This window comes from Ovis aries, chromosome 22 (assembly GCF_016772045.2).
Source record: "Ovis aries strain OAR_USU_Benz2616 breed Rambouillet chromosome 22, ARS-UI_Ramb_v3.0, whole genome shotgun sequence".
In the NCBI taxonomy this organism is placed as follows: domain Eukaryota; kingdom Metazoa; phylum Chordata; class Mammalia; order Artiodactyla; family Bovidae; genus Ovis; species Ovis aries.
The window spans coordinates 24,024,464-24,037,442 of record NC_056075.1 but is presented as its reverse complement, the minus strand read 5'-3'; the positions used below and the strand labels follow the sequence as shown (position 1 = coordinate 24,037,442).

General features: G+C 50.8%; 2 protein-coding genes across 4 annotated transcripts in view; one reads left to right on the top strand and one right to left on the bottom strand.

The window, feature by feature from the left end:
• Positions 1 to 12,979, top strand: part of SH3PXD2A (SH3 and PX domains 2A) — a 255,534-nt gene that overhangs the window by 67,217 nt on the left and 175,338 nt on the right. The gene's annotated exons all lie outside the window — the stretch shown is intronic.
• On the bottom strand, positions 12,396 to 12,950 carry LOC101113375 (cytochrome c-like). Its single transcript, XM_042238539.1, has one exon. The coding sequence runs from the start codon at positions 12,879 to 12,881 to the stop codon at positions 12,564 to 12,566; it is 318 nt and encodes a 105-aa protein (XP_042094473.1). The 5' UTR covers positions 12,882 to 12,950; the 3' UTR covers positions 12,396 to 12,563.

Here is a 12,979-nt window from a genome sequence, read left to right as displayed (position 1 = left end):
TTATCCAGCTGTTCTGGGTCTTCACTGCTGTGCAGGCTTTCTCTGGTTGCGGCAAGCGGGGGCTGTTCTCCGTTGCAGTGCCCAGGCTTCTCATCGCCATTGCTTCTCCTATTGCACAGCATGGGCTTTAGGTGTGCAGGCTTCAGGAGTCGCAGCTCTTGAGCTCTAGAGCACAGTGCTCTACAGCAGATACAGAACTTTTCTATCATCTCAGGAAGTTCTGTTTGTCTGGGCTGCCTCTGACCGTCTTGGACGCACAACAGGCTCCATCTGGCTTTATGCCCACCCAGGCATGCTCTGCCACTTCCCAAGGCCTCCCCAGTTGTCCTCTAACATCTTCCAGGGTCTCTGCAGCAGGAGGGAGGCTGCATTCCACCATGACTTGCCCCATCCATAGAGCAGTTCAAATTCAACAACTCTTCCAAACACCTCTTCTGGAAACCAGGTCAGTTACTAGAGAGGGCGTCTAAGGGCATTTCAGATGTCATGCTGGGAACAGAGAGAGGAGAGGCTCTTGGTCTCCAAGTGGAAATTGGTTTCTTCTAAAAATAACTCACCACTCAGCCCTATCTGAGGAAAGGGACCTGTCCCAGAGGGAGCTGGCGGGGACAGTGTCTGATGTGGAGGCCTGTTTGGTTATAGGAGGTGGACATGGAGGTGGAGTTAAGGGGAGAAGGAGGAGGGAGAAGGCCTGCAGATGCTCTTGAGTTGCCTTCTTTTTGGCACTGGACCGTATTTCCAGCCTCTGTAAATTTCCTCGCACAGCTCCTTCACTGTTAAGTGTCTCCTCCAAGGCCTGGCCCCACCGAGGAAGGACCGGAAGGCTCTCTGAAGCTCCGGCTCCATCGAAGGTTGTTTCACAATCTGATTACAAGACGCAGGGATGTAGTAATTGCTCTGCAAACATTGACTCCATAGTGCTGCTGGCCCTTTAGTCTGAACTCCGGCCAGTGAGTGCACAGGGTCAATATTTGATCAGACCAGGGAGAGGCCCTTTAGCCTCCCCCACGCTGTTTGGAAGATAGAGTTAAGAAAGCTGTTAAGGTTTGCTCATTTGCTCTAAAGGACTTAACCTATTTTGAAGATCTTTTTTATCTCTCTTCCTTATTCATCTCTCCAGCCTGTCCACCCACTTACCCACCCAGGGTCACACAGCCTTCCAATAGCCAGGCTAATGATGGGTGAAGAAAACCGACCTTAGGAGGGATGTGTATGTGTGGGGGGACATGTTCTGGTGTAATGTATGGAGAGTCATAGGATCACGGCATTTTTGTAATTAGAATTCTACTTCCAGCCCATCATTTTGCTGGTAAACATCTATGTTCATTTTTCTATTCATTAGATTTATATGAACTTTAGTTTAGTTTGGTGTCCAGAGCAGGCCTCTGCTCAGGTCAAACTGGGGTGATCCTGGTGTGTGCAGGGGTCAACTTGAGCGTAGAAGAGGTGTCTGGGGGAGGTGTCTTTCTTGCCAGCTCTTTTAATCATCAAAGCAAGCCCTGTGTTGTTTGAGATCATTGACCCTAGACTAAAGCCTGGAGGAGGTAACTTGCCAAGTTCTAAGAACAGTTTTATATCCAGGATTCTAGAGAGTTCCAGCACCTGGTGTGGCAGTTCTAGAACCAGCGGCGCAATGAGCTGAGACTCATTGTGATTGCTCACAGGCCCCAGACAGACAAGATCAGTCCCCGATCCCAGGAAGCCTTCTACTGTTGACCACGGCAAAAATGGGAACATAGAGGGTGCCTAAGTAAACTGTCGTCTCATACCACTTCATATAGCAGTCAAAAAAAATGAGATTGTCCTGTGGATGGAGCGCTAAGAAATGTTAATGACCGATGCAAGTTTCAAAAAACTGTATGACAGTAGTTATGCAAAAACAAGATATATCTTTTACAAATACATACATAGAATAAATACACAATTATTCTTAAAAGGTCTAGAAGGATGTGTTCCAAATTGGTAATGGAGTTATCTCTGAAAGAGGTCTGGGGACATGGGTAGGAGGAAGGGCTTGGTTAAAAGGGAATCTTAACTTTATTTGTAATGTTTTACTTTTTTAAAAAAGGAGAATGGGATCATATATTATTTACAACATTTATATATAATAATTGAAAGGATACCTGTGGGAGGAGGTGGTAAAAGTGGGAGGTCTAAAATAAACTATGTCTCTCCTGGTCATTACAGTGTTTGTGGTGGTTGTTGCTTAGCCCCTCAGTTTGTCTGACTCTCTGGCCACATGGACAGCAGCACGCCAGGCCTCCCTGTCCTTCACCAGCTCCCGGAGCTTGCTCAAACTCACGTCCATTGAGTCAGTGATGCCATCCAACCATCTTGTCCTCTGTTGTCCCCTTCTCCTCCCACCTTCAATCTTTCCCAGCATCAGAGTTTTTTGTAAAGAGTCAGCTCTTCGCATCAGGTGGCCAAAGTATTGGACCTTCAGCATCAGTCCTTCCAATGAATATTCAGGGTTAATTCCTTTAGGACTGACTGGTTTGATCTCCTTGCAGTCCAAGGGACTCTCAAGAGTCTTCTCCAGCAGCACAGCTCAAAAGCATCAATTCTTCAGCGTTCAGCCTTCTTTATGGTCCAGCTCTCACATCTGTACATGACTACTAGAAAAACCATAGCATACATTATAGTATACTGGGACAGAAAACACACAGGTAAAAAAAATAGACATGAAGAACATATCTAACAAGATAAAGAAAGTGAAAATGATTATTAAAATCATATTACCTCATATTTCCTGAACCAGCATTCTAGATCATTCCTGTGGAATGAAACTGATTAGACTGCATTACAGCAAACCCCAGGGACGTGTCCAAATTATCTTGTCAAACTGGAATCCTGTGTTCAGATATTGCATACAGTACATGACCATGTGTGTATTGGGCCAAGAGACGCTTGGGTGGTGGCTCTTGTGTCATGATGAACCACACTGAGAGCTTCATGGCTGTGGAGTGTGGTGGTTAAGGATAGGTAATCCAGGGCTAGGGAGGTTAGATTCCAAGACCAGCTCTATCACTTACTAGCTGTATCTAACCCTCAGTGAGTTATTTAACCTCTCTGTACCTCGGTTTTCTCGTCTGTGTAATGGGGATAATAAAAACACCTGCCTCGTGGGTAGGATAGAAGGAATGAAATGAGACGATCCATGTAAAGAAAGCTCTGAGAATAGTGACTAGTGTGAAACCCCTGGACAGAGAAGCTGAGCCTTCATCAGTTAGGTCCTCAGAAACTTAACTCCAAGAGAAAAATAGCTGCACATCCCCACTCTAGCTGGAGGCCAAGGTTTCTTCCTGTGCCCCATTTATACTTCGCTTTCACCAAATGAAGTTTATACTCCACTTTCACGAAGTCGTTGTGTCTGCCGCCTCTGTCTGTGAGAGAGGCAGGTGGTGGTGGTAAGGGTTTCACACAGATAACTCTTTAACATCCAAAGTGTAACTAATTACCAACCCACCTTCCTCTGTTAGGAAAACACAGCTATTTAGAAAGTAATTATTGATCACCAGTTTCTCCTTGCCCTTGGAAAGAGGCATCTTTCAGATTCCTGAACGGCACAGGGGGATTCAGGGGAGCCCTGTGGGGATTCCAGTAGCTCCTGAGAATTCTGTGGCTGGCCTCCCCTCCCCCAGGAGCTGGCTCTGCCTCGGCAGCTCCCTTTCATCTGGCCCTGTGGCCTGAGGGTGAACTCCAGCTTCCTCTCTGTCTCTACTGATTTCCACTTTGGCAGTTCTGCCTAGCCTAGGGGTGAGGATGGGGGAGGGCCGTGGGGTGTCTGTTCTCCAGGGAGTGTTAGGCGGGAAGGCCTGGGGAAGTGGCATCTCCAGGCCAACTCAGGATGGAAAGCCGTTGACCACTGAGTTGGACTCCTGGGTTGCTTGGCGGATTTATTTATTTATCTATAAACTTGAAGGCGGGTTTATTTTTTTCTGCTCTAAGCAGATGGAATTTGCATAGTTTGTACAATGATGCCTTCTGGTGCAGTTTCCCCAACTCCATGGGTTTAAGAATGATCCTTTACATGAGGGTTCTCGCAGGTCCAGGACAGATGGGGAGAGGTGGACGCAGGCAGGGTACGTAGGAGAGGGTCTCTGCAAGTCTGTGCCAGGTGCATGCTGTCAGCCACCCCCACCGCCTGCCCTGGGCAGAGCCTAAGGATGCAAAGAGAAGAGAGGGGCTTGTCCGAAGGCCTGAAGCAGCCCAGAGCTGTGGGGTCCTTGCTATGCTGCAGCTGCCTTGGGGAAATTAATCTTTTCCTATACAGACGAGTACTTGGTCTGGGAGTGCCTGTTTTGGTACCTGCATGTGTCTGGTGAATTCGTCTTCCTGACCAATGGTCTGTAGGTGATCTTGGCACATGTCTCCAGAGGAGCTTCTCAGGGACCAAACCATGTCTGGCAAGACCCTCACTGGAACCGCCAAGGAGTCGGAAGCCACCTCTGCCTTGTACTCTTTGTTCATCCTCTCTCAGGGTCAAGGTGGGATTGTCACATGGTAGGGGAAAATGTAGACATTGACGAAAATTGTAGAAAAAAGCTGGAATGTCCTCTGGATGGTAAATCTTGGCACAAACAGTTGGCTCTAAGCCTCTGGGTGAAATCTGGTGAGGGTGGACACTGAGGGGCTTAGAGAGGGCTGCCTGCTCCCCTGGTGACTGTCTTGCAGGGCAGATGAAAACATGTCTTTCAGGGAGAGAAATCAGCTGTGTGCAAATATCATAAAATGGGAGGTACATGCTTGCCAACCAGCTTTAACCAGATCTGCTGGAGAATTAGGGTGGAAATCACCTACCAGGAAGATAGCATGTCTAGCACTCATGTTGCCACTTTCTGGTCTGGTGCCCATGACAGGCATCACTAATCAATTATGGTACATTCTCATCCTCTGTCAATGGCTGACACTGTTCATCCATCCAGAGCCTGGGATCCCAGAGTCTTTCTAAAAACAAAACCCCAAATAGCTTCAGGAAGACGCTACCTATCAGTTGGCAGTGGTACCTTAGGATGAAACCATTGGCCATCCCCTGACGTAGTCCATTTCCTTTGTTTGACAGAAGAGGAAATGAGGCCCTACAAGGGGTAAGTGGCTCTTCTACATCACAGGGCCAGCAAGTGACAGCAAGACTAGGACTCGGGTGCTCTAGCTTTAGTTCATTCCAGTCTGGAATTCTAGCCTCCCTTCCAGAAGTTTTCTTTCTGTTTTTGGCTGAGGAGGGCAGGAAGGCCCCACTGAATCAAGAGAGCTCCTGGGGCACAGGGGAGGGCAACCATTCCACCTTCCCCGGCGAGAAGAGGCCTGTGCACAGCAGAAGACTTCTCTCTGGCTCCCAGAAAGGTCCAACCTGCTGCTGCCTGGAGCTCAATCCATGTCCTACCTGCTGCTGCCCACTTCTCTCATTGGCTAATAAACCCCAGCTTTGCCAGAGGCAGCATCTGAGTCAGGCCACACCAGCTGCCTGACCACTCTGAGGTGTGAACCTCATCTTACTGGCGTGAGGGTGTCATGGCAGGGTGTGTTTGGGTGTTGTGTTAGGCCTTGCCACCCTTACCTCCCTCCTCCTCTCTCAGCCGCAAGGTCTGACCTAGAAAACCCAGCTCTGCCCCTACCAGACCCCCATAGACCCCTCTTGTATAACCGTGGGAAAGTTGGCTAGGAAATGGATGGGGGCAAATGTCCCCTTCAAACTGGAGAATGAAGGGAAGGAAGATCTATGGTGGTGTCCAGGTGAGTGGTGTGTATGTGTATGTGTGTTTGCTCTGTGAAGCCTTTGGCTGTGACCAAGTCACTCCCTTCCCACAGGAAGGAATTTCAGATTAATCTTGGCACCTTGGAGGAGTGCCAGCTACATGCCTACACAAGGCCTGGTAACAGGGATCCCAAGGGGAAAAGTCAGGGTCGTCCTGGGTAGAAAAGCCAGGCTGGCAGCCTTGGCCTGAGCCAGAGCTGTCAGCTGGTGGGAGAATCAGGGTAGGGCAGCAGGTATAGAATGAGTGAGCAACCCCTGATGTGGTCTACTGCGACAAGGCCTGCCACTTGGGCATCCCAGTAGACTTGCTGAGGTCTCAGCATCCGTGCACCCCTCCCCCAGAGTAGCAGCAGTTGGTTTTGCTTTTGCCTCTTGGGTACCTGGGGCAACCAGGGTAAACTGTGGGAGCCTGAGCTATGGGCTTGTTTGCAGGAAGACAGACCCCAGGTGAGCCAGAGGTGCCAGCTACACTGATTCCCTCACTGGCTCCCCACCACTCTGGTGGACCTTAGCCCCCACGTGATGTTAGGGGCTGCCATTCTAGCATCTCAGGGCCATTTCCTCAGGCCAGGCCATTGTACGAGTTATTGGAGACTTGGAGTTCTTTCCTTTATATTCAAATTTTAGCTAGAGCCAAGGAAAAAGATTTTAGTTCCTCAGAGACCTTCACAGTTGGGTGGTGACATCAGGCTCCAGAAGAGCTCATGGGGTTCCTGGAACCAACTCCCCAACTTTCTGAGTGGAGCAGTTTGTCCTGGTGGTGGAACGCTCAGGCTTTGTTGTCAGACAGACTTACATGAGTGTGACCACACCCCCACCTCTTATCACCTGTGTGACACTGAGCCGTTACTGCCTCCAAGGGACTCAGCCTTCTCATCTGCTAAGTAAGTGTTAGTCACCAAGTCATGCTCAACTCTTTGTGACCCCATGGACTGCAGCCCCCCAGTCTCTTCTGTCCATGAGATTTTCCAGGCAAGGATACTGGAGTGGGTTGCCATCTCCTTCTCCATGGGATTTTCCTGACCCAGGGATCGAACCCGGGTCTCCTGCACTGCAGGCAGATTCTTTACCGACTGAGCTAATGACTCTAATTGCAGAAGTAGCCTCATAGAGTTCTCATGACACTTCCAGGAGACAAGATGCAGGCAGCCTTTCCTGCTGAGCCTGGAGCAGCTCTGGAGCATCACTAGGATGGCGATCACTGCCCTGTGAACACTGATCCTGTCCAGCCTGGATGGGGGCAGCATTTTCCCAATGAAAGGGTCCTAGGTACCTCCAAGCTGCAGTAAAGAAGTACTCCAGGGCTGGCCAAGAGACAGCCCCACACACCAGCCAGAGTCTGGCTCCATCTGCTAATTAGGGAGCGTTTATCTGGTGCCCAGCAGAACAAAGTGGCCGGTTCAGCCACACTGGAAGGCTGAGTTCAGTGAGGGTGTGGAGGGTGCTGAGGTGGAGGCTAGGAATGGGGCGGGTGTGGAGGCGTCCCTGGGGCTAAATGGACCACATTCAGATATACCTTTAAAAAAAATCCACCCAAATAGGAAGCATGAGGCTGGTGTATAGCTGGAGTTAGGAGGCTCTGGTGTTCGACAAGCAGCCTTTCTTTCCTCTGAGACAGTGCTGGGCTGGTCTCCTGAGGAGCGGTTGCTCTCCATCTCTGGTGAAGGCTGTCCCAGCTGGCTCCCCAAGGAGACCAGGTTGTTTTTGTCCTGTGATTCCCAGGGCTCCACCCCTCATCTTGGAACCTTGTGAGGAGGAATCCCCAGTGGGAGGGTGGAGAGGAAGCCCTCTCTGTGCTCTGGGCCCTGCCCATCCCTCCCTCCATCTCACAGATTACTGGGGCAGGGACCAGGACCGGGGGATCCTGCCCAGGAAATCTACCACGCATAGGAGGACTCAAAACCATGAGATTTTATCCGTGTAATGCATTAAGGGGACACTTTGGGTCAGTTTGAAAGACCTGGGTTTCCTGGGTCCGTAGTTGAGAACTGAGGTGAGGACGGATGGAGCTGCAAAACCACACTCTCCGCCCGCAGGTGAGGGGCCAGGACCTGGACCGGCCGTCTAGCTCTGAGATCCACACGCTAAACCCTTCTGTCCACTCTAACCTGTAACTTTGATGTGGCCCCTGCGTGGGCCAGAGCACTGCAGAGCCAGCGTGGGAGACTCCAGCACCTCACAGAGGAGGGGGGTCCTTTCCCTCACTTGCCAGGAAGGCTTCCACCTCAGAGCAGGTGGTGCTGCTGGCTGCTGGAGGTGGGTGCTGCTCTGATCCCCTGCCCAGGCTGGGGAGGGTCTGGGCTGGGCCGAGAGCGAGAGAAATTGTTCATTTCTCTGTGTCTGTTCATTTCCTTTTCCCTTGAGTCTTGGATTCCCCCAATGGGGAATCTCTCTGCCTCTTTCTTTCCCCAGTTTGTCTATTATCTTTCTCTGTCTCCCAAGGGTCTCTGAGTCTCGGCCTGTCTCTGGGCATGGCTCTGATCATCGCTGTGGCCTTTCCCCAGCCTCCTTTCTGGAGGCGTTTTCTCTGGCCCTGGTATGTCTTTGTCAGTCTCTGGGTCTCTCTCGTCTGCATCTCTTCCCTGGGGATGCTGCCAGATCCCAAGCCAGCATGTGGAAATAGAGCAAGTGAGGGCCTGATCCTAGTCTGTATGGGGTCAGACCTGACTGCAATGAGCGGGGGCTTGGCAAGTCTGCACCCCCAAGGGCAAAAGCCTGTGGTGGAGAGTGGGGCTGCTTCCCCTTCTCAGGGACTTTGGGGCCTCAAAATTAATCTTTTTCCTGATGATGGCTTATGTATAGAATCCAGTGACAGCTTTGATACCCTGGTTGGGGGGCTGTCCTGCCTCCAGAGGGCACACATGATGGCCAGCGGTTGGCTCTTCCCCCTTTCCCCTGCCTGCTCACAGCCCTCACCCAGGCTGCCCAGAGAGTTGGGCTCTGGGTTCCTGTGGTTGGGGTGGGCACAGGGAGGGCAGGAACCACAGGCTGGCTCCTCCCCTTCTCTGGCTGGACAGAGGATCTCCTCTCCATTCCATCCCCTAATCCCTTACTGCCCTGTGCTAGCTGTTCCTCCGGGGCCACCCTCCCCTGCTGCTGTCCCCACTAGAAATAGCTGAGCAGGGGGCATTTGCCCAGACCAGGGAGTGGCCCTTGCAGGGTCAGGCTGGCCCCCAAAATACCCCACCAGCTGTCAGGGATCGGGGTTAGAGAGGACACCACGAATAGCTTGGGCAGGGCTCCACTCTCCCCAGGCCGCTTCTCTCAGCAAGGGCAAGTTCTCTGGGCCCAGCCTCTGTCGTGAGCTAGAAGGCAGGTGGGGGTGAGCACCTGACCGTGTTTGCTGAGTACCTGCTAGGGGCCAGCCACTGGGTCCAGGGCAGGATTGAGGGGGTGGAGACAGATGACCAGGAGCTGACCACAGGCTAGCTCTTGGAGGCCTCTCCGTGTATAAGTCACACGTATGCTTGCAGCTCAGCGCTTTCCACACCCAGCCCCTGCCTGAGTGCCTCCCTCCTCCTTTCCCTCCTCCTCCTTCCCTCTTTCAGTCACTGCACCATCTCTCACCCCTGCAGAGCCCTCCTCTCTGCCCCTGGCCCTTTGGCCAAGCCCTCCTGATTCTTCCCTCACATCCACAGCCTTGTTACCAGGCTTCCCAGCACTCCAGTCCAGCCCCTTCCAGCTGCTTCTCTGCATTGCAGCCAGTCAGCTCTTCTTTTCTATTGTTTATTTTTTTAATTATGAATTTGTTTAATCCTGCAGAAAATACTGTAATACATCAGTGGACCTTCTAACTAACACATGTTTACATTTTGCCACATTTTATTCACACGCTTATTTTAAATTGAGGTATACTTGACATCCCTTGTGGCTCAGCTGGTAAAGAATCCGCCTGCAATGCGGGAGACCTGGGTTTGATCCTGGGTTGGGAAAATCCCCTGGAGAAGGGAAGGGCTACCCACTCCAGTGTTCTGGCATGGAGAATTCCATGGACTGTATAGTCCATGGGGTTGCAAAGAGTCAGATACGATTGAGCTACTTTCACTTCACATACTTGATACCAAATACTTTTTTTTTTTTTTTCAAGAAATAAAATGGTGCCGATAGAGGAGGTGTCTGATAAATGCTAGATTCCCTTCCTCCTGCCTTGGGTCTTACCGAGAAGGTGGAACTGGAGGCAGGTCTAGGGGAAGGGCTGGTTTGGTGGACTGAGAAGATGTCCACCTGTGTGGACCCCTGCGTGTGTGAAGGTGTGGAGGCAGGACTGCCCACCCCTATCACGGTTCAGGGGATCCCGGCTTCGTGGAGGATGGAGCTGGGCAGGGAGGGCCACGGGTGCCGGCAGGCCTCAAGCAGCCAAGCCCTTTCCCCCCAGCCCTTCCTCCTCCTCCTGCACCTCGTGCTAGGGGGGCAGCTGCTGAGTTTATGAGGTCGCGAGCGGAAGCCATCACCTGGGTTGGTGGCAGCACCGCCACCTGGACAGGCAGCCTGCAGCTGGGCACCAGGGTGGGCTCCATGGGGAGCTCTTCCTCTTGCGTTTCCTGGTCCCCTGGCAGGAGTCAGGTTCTCCCCATCAGGAAAGCCTCGTTAAACCAGGTGGCCTGGCCGCAGAGCCTGGGGAGGGCAAGGCTGGCGTGGGTGGCTTGCCTCACTGCTTGGGCTGCTTGTCTAGGCTCCCCCGGCAACTGCCTGAGTGCAAGTTTTTGCTTTAGGGATTTTTCTCTTTTTCTTCTGGGACCCACTTGCCTTCCCCTTCTGCGAATTGTGAAGAGACACTAGGACGCCTTTGGCCTAAAGGGCCTCCAGAAGGGGGGGGAAAAGCCTTGTTGTTATTCAGTCGCTAAGTCAGACTTTCTGTGACTCCATGGACTGTAGCGTAGCAGGCCCCTCTGTCCTCCAGTGTATCCTGGAGTTTGCTCAAATTCATGTCCCTCGAGTCAGTGATGCCATCCAACCACCTCATCCTCTGTCACCCTCTTCTCCTCCTGCCCTCAATCTGACCCAGCATCAGGGTCTTTCCCAATAAGTCCACTCTTTGCATCAGTGGCCAAAGTATTGGAACTTCAGCTTCCGTATCAGCCCTTCCAATGAATATTCAGGGCTGATTTCCTTTAGGATTGACTGGTTTGATCTCCTTGTAGTCCAAGGGACTCTCATTAGTCTTCTCCAGCACCACAGTTCGAAAGCATCAATTTTTCAGTGCTCAGCCTTCTTTATGGTCCAACTCTTACATTCATACATAATGTGGGCTAAATGGCTAACCTCAGTGACCAGGAAGGGAATCATCAGAGCAGTGACCCAGCATTGGCCCTGGATGCCATCAGCCAGATCAGGGTACTTGGGCCCCCCAGGGCAGCTGTTAGGAGTACCTGAGGTGCCAAAGGAATTCAAATCCAGTTGGGACCACCCCCAATCTGGCCCATCCCCGTGCCATATCCTGTCCAAAGACAGGTCTGCGCATCCTCAAAGTGAGCCCAGCTCTGCCCTCTTCCTTTCTGTCTACTCTGCCCCCACCGTGGTCCAGCCCCATCACATCCCACCTGGCAGTTGAACCAACCTTCTTGGGGATCTCCCTGCTTGTGCTCTTGTCTTCCCACCATTAGAGATCCTTCTAAAAAATCAGATTGTATAACACCCCCCCCCCCCTTTTATAACCTTTCTGAAAGCCTTGTTTTCTTTTGGGAATGAACTCCCAATTCCTCACCCCACCCACCTGCTCTTCCAGACCTGTCCCCTGCCGCCTCCTGCCCTGGCTCTCAGATCACCTGCTTGATCCTGGGGCACCCGTGCAGTGCTGCCTTGGGGCCTTCGCCATTGCTCTTGCCACTGCCTGCAGTGACCTTCCCCCAGGTCTTCAAGCAGCCGACTCCTGGGTTTGAGACCTCCTGTGCCACCTCCCAGACAGGCCTTCCTTGATCACTTCCTCAGAAAGCGCCCCCAGCCCTGTTGCGTTGGGCTTCCCAGGTGGCACTTGTGGTAAAGAACCCACCTGCCAATGTAGGAGGTGCAGGAGACTCGGGTTCGATCCCTGGGTCAGGAAGATCCCCTGGAGGAGCAAATGGCAACCCACTCCAGTATTCTTGCCTGGAGAATCCCATAGACAGAAGAGCCCGGCAGGCTACAGTCCTTGAGGTCCCACAGAGTCCGACATGACTGAAGCGACTTAGCACAGACGCACCTGTCACGTTGTCACATTCTGTTGTCTTCAAGACATTTATCTCTGTGATAAATTATCTTCTCAACTCTGTCTATTGTTTATGTCTCATCCTTTTTTTTTTTTTAGATAGAAAATTTTAATTAAATTGGCATAGTTTATAAAACCAAACAGATAAAGTGGACTTTGTCAGTGTATTTTCAATCCTTGCCTTAACAGGCTAATGAACACAACTTGAAACACGTGTGAATCCTCCTCTGTTCTATGAGACAGTGAAGGGACCTTTTCAGTATTTAAATATATTAATATAACCAGTTATAGAAATCTAAATATAAAACAAATCTCTTATAGGTTTTGAGAAGGAATGCACCATCTCCCTAAAAAGTTTCATATTCCTTATTCAAGTTCAATCATCTCTTTAGAATAGGAAAAGTGATAGTACTTGTTGAACCGGAATTACTATCAAAATTTAAAAAGCTGACCATATTTGTTTAGCCACAGACCAATCTTATTTAAATCAGGACTGTCCAACAGAATTATTCCATCAGCCATTCATGATCTGAATTCTAGTGTATGAGGATCAATTTAAATATGGTACACATAAAAAGTCATGAGACACTTCTGTTTCATAATAAATAAGACAGTGGCCAACTATTACTCATTGGTAGCTTTTTTGAGATAAGCTATCAAGTCCTCCCTCTCTCCCTTCTTCTTAATGCCAGCAAAGATCATCTTGGTTCCAGGGATGTACTTCTTCGGATTCTCCAAGTACTCCATCAGCATCTCCTCTCCCCAGGTGATACCTTTGTTTTTGTTGGCATCTGTGTAAGAGAATCCAGCAGCCTGACCTGTCTTTCGTCCAAACAGACCATGGAGGTTTGGCCCAGTCTTGTGCTTCCCTCCCTTTTCCACAGTATGGCACTGGGCACACTTCTGAACAAAAATCTTCTTGCCCTTCTCAACATCACCCATTTTTAAATCATTCTTTTTCTGTGCGCGACCGAGAAGTTCCCCCTCACAAGCCGAACGTCCCGCTTTCTCTATGTCTCATCCTTGCTGGAATGTGAGCT

Bases quoted from the DNA above. Each gene is read 5' to 3' on its own strand.
- LOC101113375 (XM_042238539.1), bottom strand. From the start codon at position 12,881: ATGGGTGATGTTGAGAAGGGCAAGAAGATTTTTGTTCAGAAGTGTGCC.